Below are 18,066 nucleotides of genomic sequence, written 5' to 3'. Positions count from 1 at the left end.
TTACCCATCTCTTCAGAGTCAAATAAATCAGTCTTTTTCTCTGCCAGTGTGTTAAATTCCTCCTTATTAATTTGCTATTTTGAGCCATAAATGTTTGTTGAAAGTTACACCAAGGACTTAGAAATCAAGCGAGGGATTTGTATACCTGCTGCAAATCTCAGCCGTTGGGTTGCTTCCCTCAGCTGTGCAAGCCCGTGGAGTTCCCTGAAGCAGTGAAGCAGATACCCTGTGTGGAGAAAGGGCTGTTACAAGGATACCTTCAGTATTTGATTGAAGTCTCAGAAGTCCAAATAATTTTTGACAGTCTCTTGCAAGTGAGAATTATGCTGTCGTGGACTTTATCTGAGGACGGGAGAGAAAGGTTGAGCAGAAATTGCTGTGGCAGTGATTGTGTGATGGATCACGCAGTATCTGTGATAGATGAGAAACAGGCTGTGCCATTAGTGACTTTTGTCTTTCCAGAGTGAACCAGCCTCAGCTTTTCTGCACGAATTGCCACAAATCTGGTGGTTAGAAAATCCTTTTAAAGAATTTCACTCCAGATTTACCTCTCTGTCAGTGAATTATGCCCATTTCAATGGAGTGCAATGCTCCTAATAACATGTCAATTAATTTTAAATTGCACAAATCTTCACTCTGCTACCAAGACTTAGAAAACAAGCTTCATCAATTGCTCCTTCTAGGACTTTGGAAAAGACGTAATTTAAAGCACTCTGTATGACTTTTAGTTCTTTTTTAAAATTTGGTCTAAAATAATATGTGATTGATTGATTCAACTTTCCTATGACTTTTGGGACAAACCCTTTCAAATGAGGGAGAGGTAACCACCTTCAGCAATTAGTGAAAGAAGTAAGAGCAGTCTTCAAAAATAAGCATAGACAGCAACCCTAAACTGAGCTGAAATCTGAATTTTCTGCAGCTGCAGAAACAGAATTTGATTTATAAATGGTTTTGGATTTAAAAAAAAAGGTGAGAGTAGTTTTGCTACATAGTTTCCTGAATCTTTAAACCCATGTCGCTAAAAGTTACTGCTGGATAATGATCTCTGTGTAGTACCACCCAAGATTTTGCAAGACAGCTGTGATTCTTAAGTGGTCTAGTATTTATTATTGCATAATATATTTGGGTCTTACAGTTGTTTTAAGCAATTAAAGATTAGGGAGGAAAGGCTAATGGAAACAAGCGTAAAGCTTTTGCTGAACTGAATGTTTAAGTGCTGATCTGTATTGCACTGGCCAGAGTTAAAAAAATCTGGTCATAAAAGGTGAATTATATAAATTATATATTAGACATCAATGTATAAGAAAAGCTTTGTTCTTATTTTTCTTTACTGGAGCCAAGGCCCACTGAAAACAAATAGATCCAAAGGGATTAACTTGAGTTTTGTGTTGTAGAAAAATCTTGCTGTGAACAGAGTCTTGCATGGGAGAGGCCATACTGCTTTGATCTGTGCACCAGACTTTCTGCAGTGAAATCCAGAAACCTACAGCTAGTAACTTTGCTGCTACAATTTTTTGGCCAGCTCTGCTACATGTCAGTCACCAGTTGGGTTTAGAATCATAGAATCATTTAGGTTGGAAAAGACCTTTAAGATCATCAAGTCCAACTGTTAACCTAACACTGCCAAGTCCACCACTAAACCATGCCCCTAAGCACCATATCTACATGTCTTTTAAATACCTGCAGGGATGGTGACTCCGCCACTTCCCTGGGCAGCCTGTTCCAATGCTTGACAGCCCTTTTGGTGAAGAAATTTGGGTCACTGTATTCTGGTGTCCAGGAGTGTTTCCCAGGTGCATGCCCCGAGAATGCCTCACGTGCAGAAGCACTGGGAGCTGCTCCGGGAGCCTGCCTGTCCCTCTGCCCTTGCCCCCGGCTGCCTGCCTTCCCTGGGAGCCAGCTGTGGCAATAGCGAGTGGGTTTTCGGCCTGTGGATCCCATGAGTAGCTGGAACTTAATGGCAGCAATGCAACTTATCCACAGCTCAGCGCAGCTGCAGAAAATTCAAATTTCAGCTTAGTTTAGGGTCGCCACCTTTGCTAATTTTTAAAGACTGCTCTTATTTCTTTCACTAGTTGTTGAAGGTGGTTACCTCTCCTGCGTTTGTTGCAAAAGTCATGGGAAAGCTGAATCAATTAATCACATATTATTTTAGACCAAAGCTGAGGAACATTTGCTTTAACTCTTTGTCAAACCCTTTGTGTGTCTCCGAGTGAGGGGCTTTCCAGACTGCTCCGAAAACCCTCACCCTGGCGTGTGAGCCCACTGAGGGGGAAGGTCTGCAGGGTGCTTTCGGGTATGGCCCTGCAGCTGGTCCCCTGAGCTGCTGAGAGTGTTGTAGAAGGGCTCCGGTGCTGGCTGAGTGGGCAGGAGAGGTCGGAGTCTCTTGAGCTCCAGGCAAGGATTTTGTAAGAGTTTGTGGGAGGAAGCCTGAAGGACGGCTCAACGCGCTTGCAGTTGGCGGTGATGCTGCTGTTGTGGCCGAAAGAGCTTGGCCAAAATGAGGGAAAATACTGACAAAGGCCAAGAGTATTTTTGATTACTGCCTCTCCCAGTGGCTAGGGTGACTGCATCTGAGCCATCCCTGCCTATGGATTTTTAATTTCCCAGACTACCTCGTTAGTTGAGGTAAATTCCTGTGTATTAGATCTCAAACAGCAGAAATTCATGTTTACGCAGAAACTTTAAAGCCAAAAGATCCTGAATTTCCTCACAGGCCTTGTACCGTGATGATGTGAGCCGTCACAGAAATGTAAAAATGTAAATGTTACATGTTTCTCTATAATCTTTCTAGTCGATGTTAGATATCCTCTGTGTTCTGTCTCTTGTCTTCTACAACAGAATTGATCCCACAGGTGTACCGTGAGTTAAATCATGGCCTGTGGGGCTCAGCATCCAAGTCTCTTGGCCCCATGCAGGTGCCTTGTTTGATTAAGATCCGAGATGAAGAATTTATTTACATCTAATTTGACTGAGACGTGCGAATGGCCGCATCAGGACTGTGATGGTGGCTGGAGGGGTTGCGTCCCACCAACGAGTAAAACTGCACTCACTGAGAAGAAAAGGCTGTCCACCTTCCAAAATAAGTAGAGAAATGTTTTTGCCTGGATATGTAAAGATAGCAGTAATTGTCATGAGATTTTTACTGTTGGTTGCTCTTGGTATGCTTTCCGCTGTGAAAACGCCTGCAAATGGAACAGATCGTAAAGTTTCCCTGGCATAGCATCTGAGAGTGAAACTCCTGAAGTATTTCCTTGTTGTAGTTGCGAAGAAATGTGGGAATAATAAGGCAGCTGTTGTAGCAGCAGCAGAAGCATGCTGCGGTACCGTCTGTAGGCAGTCCCGGAGACCTCTCAGTGGTAACAGCAAGTTAAAATAGCTTTGTGTTCTGGGATTCACCCCTAGCAATGTGGTGTACTCGGGCAGAATGAAGTCTTTAAATATGGCTGTTGAATGAGAAAGGAAAGAAAGATTTAACTGAGAAGGTCCATATTTTGGGTAGCCTTGGCTTGAGTGTATCAGTGGAAGTATCAAAAGAGACTTCCAACAGCAGTTAGCTTTTATACATTTGCAAAGGAGATTGTGCCTTTCTGCTTGTTTTCCTCATTGTAGTTCGACTTCATGATTTACCTAGCAGTTGTTTCCGGTGTTTGTCCTTAAGTGCTAAAAGAGTCCCCAAATTTGAGAAGATATTTTGATTGCCTCATCATAAAATGCTGTGGTGTGTCCACAGGAGATGTTACCTCCTTTCTGCTAAGCTCAAAGCTTGTCACTTTTGCAGCTGTTTCAAGTTACTTTTTGTGCTTTAGGTGAGATTGGTGACCTTTTTTATGGGTGATGGGGAGGGGTTTCCACAAATGGCGTTACTTATACTGAAACATTTTATGATGATATTTTAACATGAGAACAAAATGGAATTGTATTGCTGGGCTTTTTAAGTTAGCTCATTTATTGAAGAGTAAGGTTCAACAAAGAATTGATATTAGCTTCTTCAGAAGGTAAGGTAAATCCTATCTAAGAACATGTCATGATGTAAAAACATGAGGTGAGCTTTTCTGTAATACACATTTATATTGTATGAGTAATACTCAAACTGAATTTTGATTTAAGCAAAGAAAATGACTTCAACCAAAACCAGTGGGGCTTGTTTTTTTCTGAAAAAATCAGCGACTTCTCAGTCTGTGGAGCATTGTTAAGAGACTGAAATTTGACAAAAGTTGGATAGGATTGTCCGTATGAATAACAAACTACAAGATTCAGTCAAATGTTTTTAAGCAGGCTTGAGGAGTCTTGCATTATAAACGGCCTCGTGCTCCATTATCAAATTTCAGTGTTTTCAATTTTTTTTTTTTAAGCTCAGAGTATGTGTTTTAATCCATATCTGAACTGCAGCAATGGAATGACCATTCTTCCTGTGTAAAAAAGGCTTGGACAGATTGAGGAAACCTTTCCTATTAAGATTTCATTGTTAGGACTGAGCTTCAAGTTACGTTTAATTTAAGTATTGCATATACGTAGCATGTTTTGAATGGATTTAAAAAATAAGCATATTGAAATACATTGGAATTCATAATAAATGTCATTCTAAATAATGAATTCAAGGTTATATGAGTGTCATATTTTAAGTCAGTGAAAATGTACTCTCAAGATGAAAATATGCTAATGGCAATGCTACTTGTGTAATGTGTTCCTTGAAATAATCAACAACATGGTTGCTGTAGTGGTCTAAAATTATAAAAACACAAGGATAGGGTACCTTTCCCTAAAATCTGTCCTTGTTAAAAACAGTGTTGTTCCTTAATGTTCCTGTGATCATCCTGTGTTTTCATTCCCAAAGGGTGCTGGTGCAGTCCCTGTGCAAAACGTGGTGTTTCCACTTGAGCTAAAGAGGAATTCTCCATTCACACTCACTCTAGTAGTAAGGTTTAGATACTATTTTCAGTTTAGCCTCCAGAAAACGAAAGTTTTAGGAACGGGTGTGTATTTTGGTTGGCCCAGACCCAGTCCTGGCCAAATTCCAGTGTGGATAGTTATATCCTGCCTCCATCAAGCTCCTCTTGCAATGTCAGTTGCTTGTGGGTAAGGGGCTTTGGGATAATGACTCCGCTGAGTGGGCAGGAGTTGGAGGATCTGGGTTCTCTTTTCTCACATCCTGGACCTTCTGTGTGCTATGTCCCTAAATAAGTTCTTGGAAGAGAAGAGTTGAGCAGGAAAATGCATAGAAATCCCTGGAATGACTAGTGCCTTTAAAGAATCATATTTACAATGTATAAAATGTATAGTATTAACCACCTGTAGAATGGACTTTATCAAACTCATTTCTCATGTCCAAGAGAATGAAATGCTCTTGTCAGGGACTTGAATCAGAAGAAATTCAGATAAGCCCTGTGGAATCTTCCTGCAGTCTACTTGACTGGATGGGGTGGCATGACAGTTCTGGACTTGCTGTTTTACTTGGGACATGATGCTTACTCCCTTGCTTCTACAATAAGATTTGAAAAGTAGATAAAACATCTGTAACCCAATTCTGTGTACTCTGCAGATTTCCGTAGGATTTCAGGTCTTAACAGTGATTTTGGCAAGGCTGTGTGTGCAGCATTTCAGAGAGTGACCTGCTGAGTATCTGTGTTTCCATATCCAGATGCTGAGGAACTGATTACCTGCAAAGAATGTGAAGCAGTTTGGTGAATAAGTGGACTCATACTTTTATAAAAATCTGCACTGCTTGTTGGTATCCTTATGCCGAGTTCTTAAATCTGGAGTATCCTGTTTTCAGGCTTTTTATTTTTGTGTTCCAAGTGTTATAAGCTTTATTGAAATATCACTCATAATCCTATACAAATTTATCTGCACAAGCTGTATTTACTGACTTGGATAGTCTTTTATATGAGTTTGATGCAAACTAGTGAATATGAAACACAGCTAGAACAATTTTAGGTGTATGAACGCTGTTCTTTGAGCATTCATTTTCCAAATGGTAAGATGAAAAAGGCAAAGAGGTTTTGAAAATAATTTGCTTCATCTCTTTCACCCCTGCAGGCTTTTTACACACTCCTAAAGGCATGTGTTTAGTGAAGATGATGATAGGTTTTCCTTTCAAAGGAAAGACAGAATGAAGTATCAGCAAATGTACATAACAACCTCTGACCTAATTCTGTAGGCACTGCTATCGTGAAAATAATTTACTTGGTGTGGAGACTTCCAGATAGTTCTCGGGAATGGTGGTTCTTAAAGCTCCCAATAAAGTGTCCACCTTTTCCACATCACATGCAGATAAAAGATTCATTAGTGTTCGTGTATTAAAGATAAAAGGTTGAGCATAGGAGATGGGATTTCTTTCAGGTACGCTTCAAGGTTTATAAGTATTAGCATGCATCAGCAGCCTTTATTCCGTGGCAGAGGTTTTCTAGCCAACACTCCTTAATAATTGAAATCTTTTGATTACAGTGCTGACTCACATGTCCGACTTCAGCTGCACAATTCAGATCAATATTTTTTGTAACTCGTGGTATGCTGGCATTGCCAGGCTTCCTACTTGAAGAGAAGTACAGCATGATTCGCGTGCTCGAGTTTCTGTAGGTGTCTGCAGCTGACTGTTGCCAGGTACAAGAGAAAGGACTTGACTGACCCTTGAGCTGGCGAAGTGTGGCTGCCCTGCTCCTGCCCTGCTCGCTCATGAGAATCTTTCCTGGTTGAAAACTACTGTGTTTGGGTTTTTTGTTTTGTTTAACCTCTGCTCAGGAATCGACTTTTTCTAGTGTATAAAATACTTCTGCTGTTAGGCTTCAATGTGAGACTGAGAGTTTGAAAATGGTTTTAGTGTTTGTTTCATGTGATTCTATCTGTGGCTGCAGGTGCATGTGTGCACTGAATCATAAGTCTTGTAGTTCTTGGTGTTGGTGTAAAATGTTCTGCTTGGAGCTGCTGGAAAAGTGTTTCCCCGTTCCTGAAGTGAAGTGTTTTCCCCAAGACGTTCAAAAGTGCGATGGCACATGGAGCACCGGCGCACGCAGCTGCGAATGGTTCTGGGTCATGCCAGGGGAGGGAGTTTGGGGAAGCCCTGGCCGTGTGATCAGCAGGCTTTTGCCTAACAGATGTGGTTAGGCAAAAGCCTCTGATGCTTTTACCGCTGTGTTAACTGCAGTTGCTAAGCTTTGACAGTTTCAGTAGCTTGCCTTGCAACTTGAGATTATGGTGTTCTTTAATGTAAAGCATGATCATATAGAGCTTAAACAGTAGCTAACTCTTTAAAAATACACAATGTATGTGTTGTCTCGTGTGCCGTAAACTAAGCCATTTTTAATTCCTTTTGTTTTGGGTGTTGGAAGCAAACTTGTTCAGAACAGCTAGATTTTTAGTAAGCATTTCAGGTGATGTTTAAAAGAAGTCTAAAATAGATAAAACATCTGATTTTGAAAGACAAGACGACAGAATAAAATAAATAGTTACAGAAATATCACTGATATGAAGGAACAGAGCTAAAGAACCTAATCCATAGCGGAGCCGCTTCCTCCAGCTGGGTATGTAAGTGCTCCAGCACGTTCCTCTTCCTGCTCCCTTCCCAGGCAGTAATCCTCCTGGATCCAGGATCTGGTGTTTCTTACTTTGCTTTAAGTAATGAAGAGACAGATACGTAGCCCCGGGCTCCAGGTAGTGTTACAGATATCTGAACAGCGATCCATCCAGAAAGAAATACTTATTTAAGAATGTAGCAAAACTTGTCTGTAACAAGCAGATCAAAGACTGTAAACACAAATGAAAAAAAAGGTTAAAGTGGGTCAGATGCATGACACAGTTTTGAGATAAGCTGTTGATAAAGCCACTGCTGCAAACATTTGTCTTTCAAACAGCTGTAAGAGGGTTGTTGATCCAGAAGGGAGCCTGAGGTTGCTCCATGGTTGAGGTCTGAGCTGTGGCATCACGGCTGGTTGTTCTCCGGAGAGCTTTGGGCAAGGTGTGCGTCGGCTAACAGCAGAATCTTTTCAACGTGTTCCTTAAAATACAGAGGCACTTGATGGACTGGAAAATCTTTCTACCTCATTATAGCTCGTGCAAGGACAAGTAAAAAAATTGTGCTGTCTGGGGCTGGGCTGAGATGGGAGGTGCAGCGAGAAAATTTCCTTTAACGTAGGAGCCAGTGGTGCTCGTTTTCTTTTTCTTTCTGAGTGAGTTGAATATGCATTCGGCTTACACATGTTCCTCACAGAGTCTCACAACCCGCACAGAGATCGGAGCGCCTTCGGGCTGGGTTTGCCCACAAATGACAGGCAGTGACCATCTACATGGCAGGTAGCAACAGGGGGGCAGAACAGACAAAAACAGTGTGCCAGCTAGGTACATAGGATGCTGTCACAGCATTAATGGCTAGGTGAAAAAGCAAAAATCCCAGCTCTACCTTTGCCTTACAGCTGAAAACCTTTCCACTGAGGCTGCAGCGTGGTCATCTCAGCCTTTCCATAGGATTATGGAATAGTTGTTTCTGATTTTACCTCTTTTTCTACTTATGGAAAACAAACTTCAGCTCTAGGCTCATGTGCAGTTCCTGAAGTTTACCTCTTGCAATCTAAATTAGACCTGCCCAGGGTGTTTGAGAGGTCAGTGCTCTTGGAGACAGCAGTGGAAACTTGTTTGGAGTGAGCTGGGGAGAGCTGGAACAATGTCAGATTGTGCTGGGAAAAGCTGCTTCATGTGGGATGTCTTCAAGGAGCAATTACAAAAATTACACTCGCTGTCAGCCGATAGAGCAGAGCAGTGAGTGGATAATAAATACAAAAATCTGCTTTGTGTTCCGGCATCTCAAGATGTGAAGCTTTTCTATTAGAAGTTCACATAGAGAACGGTAATTTAAAACAGCCACTCTTCCGAACAGCTTGTAGCTACATTTTAAATTTTAATATTGATGAGCTGGAGAACTCTTTTTTTTTTTTTAAAAAAAAAAAGTATGTATTTTTACAACCATAGAAAAACTTTTGGCCTGTCAGAAGGGTGTGCAGGCATCTAGATCTTGCTCTTTCTCCCCTTCTTATGGCTGCTTGATTGGGGAAGGTGGTGCGATTTGTGTACAGAACGTGTGTTTTAAGAGTACCTGCTGAAATCCCATTGAACTGAGAGGTGCTGTTCCAGGACTGACTGAGAACGAACACAAGATTAGACAAGACAGCTTTCCATCCTTCTCCAAGAAATGTTGTTTTCATGTGTTGTGTGAAATGAACTTTTTTCCTTAGTTGGCAAATGACCTGTGAAATTGTTTCATATAAGCACTTACATCTTACAGTAAATTTAAACTCAGTCCACTCAGCATCATGTTCTTGCCTTGCAAACCATTGAACAGGTCATTTTTTTTGACTAATTCTGTTTATCATCCTGACGTTAAATTTGGCAAGCAACATCTGTAACCTACCACCATGAACAATTATTTCCAGCATGTTCTTCATTAAACTTTTCTTCAATATTCGTCTTTCACTGGAGGATTACAGTCTTCTGCTGAAGAATTAAAAAAAAAAAATTGCAGTGAAAATTGACTGTCAGTAGTTCTGTATTAAAATCCCTTGGAGTATCCAGGTACGCAAGTTGTTTTGATTTACATGCTGTGTCTGTTTAGCAGTGCATGAATAGAAAGTATCAGTTCTTTGCTTGCTAGCTTGCTGTAAATTATGCAACCCAAACTGACAACAGGAAAGGACAGAAAGAATTTATTTTTAAACATCACTTGAATGCAGGCAGAACTGATGTTTCCCCTGTATTTCAGGGGATATTTTCATATATCTTAGTTCCAAAGTGCTCTCTGTTTTATTAGAGCAAGAGTCTAGTTTCAGCTTGAAAAAATATCGTATCACATTCATATACAATGCCTTTAATTCATATGGATCTTGGAGAATCTTAAGAGTGTATCACACAAACTAGCTTAACTTCAGTATTGCATATCACTAAATGTAATCTGCCCATCCAGAGGCTATGTGCACTGACCCTGCAAAAGATAAAACCAGGAATCAAAAAAAGAGTGCAGTATTCAATTTAAGCTGCTGTGGAAATTTGAGCAGGCAGCATGTTCTGAGGAATTAATTTTGGATAAAGGCTGATCTGCCACCTACCTCTGTGCCTGCTGGAGAAAGGGGCTGCTCTCTAAGCAGGGTCCTGATGTAGGCAGTATGAAATGCTGTCTGGAAGGAACCCAAGAACCTTTAACTCTAGAAGGAACCTAATAAGAGTAAATGCATGTACCTTCAATTAATCTGTATGAATACCTACAGTTAATTGTGTAATAAATTGGGCTGCTCTGTCAGCTTGCATCTTTTGCTCTGGGCCATTAGCAAAGAGATCAGGAATTAGTTGCACAAATAACACAGAGGAGCTTGTGCCTACGAAATATATTTCTGTTGTTACCACCAGAGAGCAGAATTACAGAGAGGCAGTTTCAGGTTGGTTGGCTGTAAGCGTGCTTAAGAAATAATACCGTATTTATGAGACAGCGTATCCTTAATAAAAATTTTTCATCTACTTGATCAGAGTAAAATGTTCATGTTTCCATATCAGAAGCAAGCAGAGCATTTATGGCATTTAGGGACCTTAATATTTCAAAATATAGAAAAAGATATGGAAAATTAACTCTCAGTATCTTTTCAGGAAGGTGATAGCATCACAAATCCCTGTGTGAAAGTCCCAGTTGCTCAGTGTTTCCTCTTTCCAGCAGCCAGCAAGAGGAAACGCAGATCACGGTGACACCGTTGCTCCGTGCCAGCAAGCGTAGGATGCCGTGGCAGGAAAGGAGCCCAAGAGGAGAAAAATCCCTCTAGGGTACACCCCTTGTACACCCAGGGATGTTGCGTGCCGTTTTGGCACCGTGGCAGCTGCTGTCCCGGGCACCATCTGTGGGTCACGCAGGAGGCAAGCACCCACACCCCCGACGGGAGGGCCTGGGTGCAGGCGGGTGCCCAGCTTTTGCAAACCGCCTTATTCAGTGCTGGCCTTTGTTTAACAAACCTCTCCCATAGCAAACCAGGGCTGTGTACCCAGACTGAATTTCAGCTTGGTTGTGCCCTTTCTCCATCTTGCTTCTCCCCAGGTTGTTGAATTTGTGCGCGCTGGGAAGTGCAGCAGGCCCCCGGCTGGTACCTGCCGCGGTGGCGTTGTCCCCAGAGCTGTCCGGTCTGGCATGCCTGGGTGGTTGTGCCCGTGTGGAGGTGGCTGGGCTGCAGCCGTGGTGCATGCTCCATGTCCTGGGTCAAACCACATCAGCTGTGCTCCACGCTGCTGTGTCAGGCAGAGCCGGGGCTGCTGGTGGAGAAGGACCGTGCAGGAATGCGAGGTGTGGGCAGCAGGACTGAGTGAATTAGGAGCATCTAGGGATGAGGGGAAGGAAGCCAGTGCCTGCTTCGGAGTTCAGAAATGGTACCGGTATCGGCTCTGCCCAGCCCTCCCGAAACAGTGCCAGTGCTGTGACTGGCTGTCCCGGCAGCACACCCACGCCGCAGGAAGGCAGCCAGGTGCTGCTCCTGCAGCACAGCGGGCACCCACCTGGGGATGTCTGTCCAGTGCTGGGCCCCCCAGTTCAAGAAAGACAAGGAACTACTGGAGAGAGTCCAGCGGAGGGCTACAAAGATGATCAGGGGACTGGAGCATCTCTCTTATGAGAAGAGGCTGAGGGAGCTGGGTCTGTTCAGCCCGGAGAAAACTGAGAGGGGATCTTATCAACACTTACAAATACCTTAGGGGTGAGTGTCAAGAGGATGGGGCCAGACTCTTCTCAGTGGTGTCCAGCGACAGGACAAGGGGCAACAGGCACAAACTGAAACATGGGAAGTTCCATCTCAATATGAGGAAAAACTTCTTTACTTTGAGGGTGACAGAGCACTGGAACAGGCTGCCCAGAGAGGTTGTGGAGTCTCCTTCTCTGGAGATATTCAAAGCCTGTCTGGACATGACCCTGTGCAACATGCTCTAGGGGAATCTGCTTTGGCAGGGGGTTGGACTAGATGATCTCCAGAGGTCCCTTCCAACCCCAACCATTCTGTGATTCTGTGTCACCTTCTGCCACAGGACCCCGGTAGGCTGCTGTCGGGGGACCCACTGGTGCAGTGGGACCCTACAGTGGACAGTGTTGCTCCCAATGGCAGTGAGGAGCCCTTTGCAACACTGGGATCTACACAGTGCCATCCACCGAGGTGGATGCGATGTGCTTGGCTCCTTCCCACACCCCAAACAGGGCACAGCTCTCCCCTGAGGAATCCACTTGGTCATCCCTCCCTGGCACACTCCCATATTTAATCATGCTTCGGCACCATCCATCTCAGGCACATGCCAAGTGCCCTGCATTCCCACCGGAAAATAAAAGAAGTAAGGACAGCGACTGAGTGGGGAGAACAAAAAAAGGCCAGAGTGACCTCAGAAAAAAAGATATGTAGAGGAATGGAAATGGCAAATACCACTGGTTAATTGAAGCTGTCCTTGTACACAGAATCAATCTCCCTTTTCATCAAGCAGTAAGAGAAAAGAAAGCTGCTTGATACATCTTGTGATCAAGGAATTAAGCCATGCGTCTCTGAAACTCACAGGAAGAGATGGAAGCCAGAGCTCATTCAGTCAAAGCAGAAGCCACATCCAGAGAAGAAAGAGTTTGCTTGAAGATAATTTTCTTTGATTAGTAAGAATTAGCATTCCAAAACATTTGTTTTTTCATTAATTGCTTCACCTGACATTTTACCACGCTCTGTGTGTGTATGTGTATGTGTATATATACGCATATAAAAATAAATTAGAAAAAAAATAGACTATTCCTTTGTGATATTTGTTAATACACGACATGGGAATAGTTTCTGTCATGCTGTTGTAGCTTAGGAGCGATCCACAGATGGGGTTTTCTGCAGAGCAGCACTTACTCATGAAGAACTGGCACAGCTCTACTGTCATCCTGCATGCAGGTGATGCACCTCACCAGCCAGGAGGTGTTGCTAATCTGGGTGTATTTTCAGGAAACAATTTGGGGCTTCCCTTGGTGTCTGAGGGGAGTGCAGTTTTATTCTAACCTTGATGCCCGGCTGAGGTTTGTTTGTGAACATCTGGGAGCTCTGTGCATGGGAGAATTGGCGCCTGTGCTTAAAACCTGCTGATAGCTGTTGTTTGTTTAGCTGTTGTCTGAGTGTGTGAATGTGTAGCTGTTTGCTTCATAGCGGTGGCTGAGTGAAGCAAACAGTGGAATATATATAGAAATCAGAATAGAAAGCTTCAGTGCTGAGACCATCTTAATTTTTCACAGAGAAAAGTGTTCTGCTCAAGTGGTGCAATGGGGTATTTCTTGCATTGAGTTTGTGTTCCAGTTACGGTAGTTGAACTGTTGTTGTAAGGGCTCATATGAAATGCAATTTTCTGTGAATACCATAACTTTTGCGGTGGAAATGTTTTACTGAACAGTGTACTTAACAAGTTATCATTTCACCTGCTATTAAAATCCTATGTAGTATGAAAACCTGTAAGTTGTTTTAGGATAGCAGTGTTACCCAGCAATGCTTCTGAATAGCTTAACAACTACCTGTATCTGATACATTAAGGGGAACGTGATCAGACAGCAATGTCCTGAGTTGAAACGAATATGCTTAATAGAAAACTTTAAATACAAGTGTTTTTCATTTTTAAAGAGTTTTTTCTTTGTTTATGTAGAGGTGTTTACGTTCACTGGAAGAGTGCAATGCATTTAACCAACAACGTGTCTCTCCTCTCTTAGATTACAGAAGTTTGTGGAGCCAAGCGCGTGGGTTATTTTGGTCCAGCTCAATTTTATATTGCTTTGAAGTTAATTGCGGCAGCGCAGTCAGGGTTCCCGGTACGGATTGAGAGCATTAAGAATGGTAAGTAGCAAATTTTGCTTGCAGCGCTATGCACTTGTTTCTTACTTTCTTTAATGCTTGTCAGCTCTCTGTGGTGGTAAACTTTTCTTCTAACGTGTCTCTGAAACAATTGTATTTTGAGGAGCCGAGAAAGAGTGGAAAGTAACGTTATGTTCTCTAAGCGACTGGTAGAAAATTGCAGTGAATTACATGCATGGCAAAGCTGAGATGACATCCCCCTCTGGAAAAGGCATTACCAAAGGAATGGCACGAATGACAGCTGATCAGTGCTGGGGATGTATTTCTCTCTCGCGTTCGGCCTCTAATCTTGACAGCTGTGCAGAGCAGGAGATGATAGCTGCTTCGGGTGGGGGCAAGTTGAGGGGAGTGTGGGCAGGTCAGGGGTCCCCCTGTGCAGGGCAGCTTGCAACACTCATCTGTTTTAGCAAATAATCCTGCTGAAATAAATGGGTAACGGTGACAAAATCATAATGCTTCCTATCAGTAAGTATGAAAACATGTATTAAATGTAGTTTAAAATAGCTTTGTTCTTCCCAGTGAATTGACAGTAATTTTAAGTGTACCATTTTTGATGGAGAAGAACGCTTCTTAAAAGAGGCTTATCAAACTCAAGCAATGAAGAGAGAAAGCAGGTCCCTTTTAGCTGTGAAACCTTGATAGCGACTAAATGGAAGGAACTAGATGTTCTTGCGTTGCTGATGCATGTTCTGCCTTGCTGATGCACACTTTGCCTCAACAGGGCTCAGGCTTGAAAACATGTGGCTTTTCACTTGGCCTTGAGCCTGAACAGGTTTGAACCCTTATCTCCCGTATCCCAGGTGGGTGTTTGAGCCATGCCGTGAGGCTGCGCTCTGGGCAGAGGTGCTTGCCACTATCCCGCTGAAGGCAGCGGTGCAACCAGCCATGAGATCAGAGAGGAGGTAGGAAAGGCAGGACCTACCTGTAGCCTTGCAATTGGGTCCCTGCTGTCAGCACAGTTTCTGCTCTACTGTCCCTGCTAAGGGCAACGGAACATAAAATTCACCTATGTTACAAGGCACAGGGAGGGGGTTCCGAGGTCTGCCCCATCCCAGGGGGGAAGCCGGGCTGGCAAGCTGTGTGAGCTGAGCTCCCGTGGTGCAGAGCTCCCGGACAAGGGGAGGGCATCAGATGCAGCTGGCATGGTTTGGTTTGGTTTGGTGCCTCTCTGGCAGGGGAGTTTAAACCAGGGGTGAAGCATGGCGGTCTGGATTTGTTTGTCAGTTTTCCTTGCCGACAGCTTGTGTGCTGTTTCTTGCATTGCCATCCTTTTTAAGGATGTTAATTTGAAAAAAAAAAAACCAAACCACAAAACCCAACAAACTAAATTAGGAACCTGAGCTAAGTGAGATTTACTGTGTATGTTTTGTAAGTCCAGCATCTGTAAATAATCCACAAATTTGAGTGAAGAAGGATACTTGCAGTCCTTGTATTGATATCCTTCTTACTTACTGTTACTGAAATGCTTCCAGTGCTAATTATATTTTCTCTTGAAATATATGAGTGCTTTTAGAGTGGGGTGAGTAACATGCACCAAACTCCAACTGATTTCTTTTTCTTCCTGGTAGTAGCTGTAAAATTAAAATGATCACAGAGGTGATGTACGGCTTTGCTCGGTTTTGAGCTTCCTGTTAATTTTAATTGTATTGATCTTTCATGGTGACTGTGCAGAAAAATAAATGGTGTTTCTTCAAAATAATTGTGAATTGTCTTAAAGAGTGATAAAGTGTTACTCTTCTGCTCTGCAGAGCAGACATGACATGGGACACTTTGACATGGTCATCTCACCAGGCCTTGGTGTGATCTCTGAACCTTACCATTTTTAATTTGTTCCTTTTATGATGGCAGCATTGAGGATACTGGGGTCCTGACTGATTAATTCATCAGTCTCACAGTTTCTGTGGGAAACTATTCTTTTCGTTACAGACGTTTTCAAGGCAGGAAGTGAGTTTGCCACTTGCTTTAGTAACGTGCACAAGGCTTATTTCTTTCTCTTTGCATGGAGAGGTTACATATTAAGCTACTGAATGTAGCTTTGTGTAACATTCATTTTTATTAAGACATAAAATAATCACGGGAGTTCCACACTTATAAACGTTACAAAATATAAGTAGTACTCTTTTATAGATAAACTTTTCATTGGTTTTACAGGAGGATACTGCTTAAAGTACTTTTAATGTTCTGTAGTCTCAATTGAATTTTTCTCTCTTTTAATGAAGAATTGCCTCTGCCGCGATTTATGGCGCTGAAAAATGACAGTGAAGTACGTTACGGGACTCCAGCAGAACTCCATGGAGTTAAATTTCAGGTTCCACATGCAACTTTGGAAAAAAATTCCTACAAAAGAACAGATGAAGGGGACAAACAGGTAACAGGCTTGTCTCCTTCAGGCCAATATGTCATTATGCATCCTCCTTTTGGGCCCAGGCCTGTAAATGATTACACTCACGTGGGCTTACTCAGTTTTGCAGTGCAGTGCTAGAAAGGAGATGAACTCCTGACGTGCAATTAATCCCCATCGGGGCTGTGCTCCGATTTTGATGCATCCCAGTTGCATCCCTGAAGGGAATTTCTCTATATGAGCTTGTATAAAGCTGTCAGCCCTGTAATATTTTGTGTAATTTCTTTCAGTGCTGTCCTCCTACTTAGTCCAGCGCTGTTTCTTGGAGAGGACTAGGGGAGGAGCAGCAAGTAGAAATCTGTTTGTGAAACAGAACAGGAAAGTGAGCGATTTCTCGTGGCCAGTATGATCCTTAGTCACTACAGAAATATTCAATTGGAGAAGAGGTGTTGAATCACAAGCTACTATTTCTGGGTGGGGTAAGGCCAACAGGTTTTCTTGATTCTCATCTCCCCCAAGAGTAGCCCAGAAGAAATCTGCTTTTCTTTTGTCCTCGGTGAAACATCCTCTCAGCATCTGTTGTTCTGAGTTGCCAGTTTAATAAAGCTGTCTAAGGGAGATTTGTATTACCTGTATTTAGGAGAGTTGAGAGCACTTATTCAGATACAAGCAGCTTCACAGCACAACCTTCATTTGCATAATTTTCCCCAGGCCTGACATGTTCTTTTCTAGTACCGTATCAGGTCATGTTGTAAATGCCTGGTGGCAGGCGCTTTATCTTCCCGTAAAGTGCACACGCGTTTATCACACGATGTGTTGGCGTGAGTAACGGCGTTCCCAGCCTGAGGTCAACCAACAGGAATGGGTTGATGACAAGATACAGGGGTGGAATAACAGGATGAGGAAGAGGAGCATGTACGCCTGTCTGCCTGTGTGTACTGACACTGAAGCAGAATGCTGCCCTCAAACCCCTGGCTCCATCTAGGTTATCTGTGTTGTGTTATATTTTCCTTTTTATACAGTAAACTGTTTCAGGATCATGTCGTCATCTTAAACAATCTGTAAGTCCAGGTAAAGAGAATGCTGTAGGATAGGTACCCAGTAACACCTACAAATTCACGGAGTGCTTAAAATACCAATTTGGAGATTTATTTTGATTTTTTTGTGAGTGTTTTATATGAAAAATGCTCTCCCACAAGAATGCACTCACCCTAACTAAATGTGTTATGTCAATTCAAAGATACCCACTCACATTAAGCATTCCACATATACTTCTTCAGGCATCTTTTGGAAGTAAAATACCTTAAGCTGCTCATTGTGAAGTTTTGCTATGGCATTGCCATGCTTTACCCCTAGAAGGCTCAATACCAAATTCTGTCTTTACCAACTTTTGTTTTTTAAGGAGCCTTTTCTTGGAAATGAAAGGCCTCAGGGAACTACAGCGTTTGCCTTTTCTTTGTCCATCACGCTGTATGGGTTCAGATCGCCGTGCAGGATTACTTGGTTGTTTTGCTGTCATCTCAGGATTCCATTTTGTGTTGGTGTGTTTTTGCAATAGGAGCCCAAGTCTCCACCGATGTCTCCAATCTGCTCACCTCCTGCTTCTCCATCTACTTACCAGAGAATACCCTTAAGTTATGGATATGGTAAATCAAGAAGTGGGCTGGAGCAGCAGCATGGAGGTAGGATGAAAATTGGGATGTGCACATTGTATTCAGCTCCTTTTTTTTTTTTTTCTTCTCAGAAGCATACAAATTTCAAATGCAACTGACAGTCAGCCTAATGATTTTAACATTTAGTTAGACCTGTATTTTGGAAAACGATTCCATTATCTAATTTTATTTTGATTGTTCAATCCTGTTAGCT

At 42.6% G+C, this 18,066-nt stretch overlaps 1 protein-coding gene across 6 annotated transcripts in view; it reads left to right on the top strand.

The window, feature by feature from the left end:
- REPS2 (RALBP1 associated Eps domain containing 2) overlaps positions 1–18,066 on the top strand; it is a 103,174-nt gene that overhangs the window by 23,539 nt on the left and 61,569 nt on the right. For all 6 annotated transcript variants that reach the window (XM_068425284.1, XM_068425280.1, XM_068425282.1 and 3 more), the window contains exons 2-4: positions 13,718–13,841; positions 16,079–16,227; positions 17,759–17,882. In XM_068425284.1, coding sequence (XP_068281385.1) covers positions 13,718–13,841; positions 16,079–16,227; positions 17,759–17,882 — 397 coding nt within the window. The remainder of the gene's footprint in view (positions 1–13,717; positions 13,842–16,078; positions 16,228–17,758; positions 17,883–18,066) is intronic.

This window comes from Nyctibius grandis, chromosome 2 (assembly GCF_013368605.1).
Source record: "Nyctibius grandis isolate bNycGra1 chromosome 2, bNycGra1.pri, whole genome shotgun sequence".
Taxonomy (NCBI): domain Eukaryota; kingdom Metazoa; phylum Chordata; class Aves; order Nyctibiiformes; family Nyctibiidae; genus Nyctibius; species Nyctibius grandis.
The sequence above is the reverse complement of the archived record's forward strand: the minus strand, read 5'-3'. Positions and strand labels throughout refer to the sequence as shown.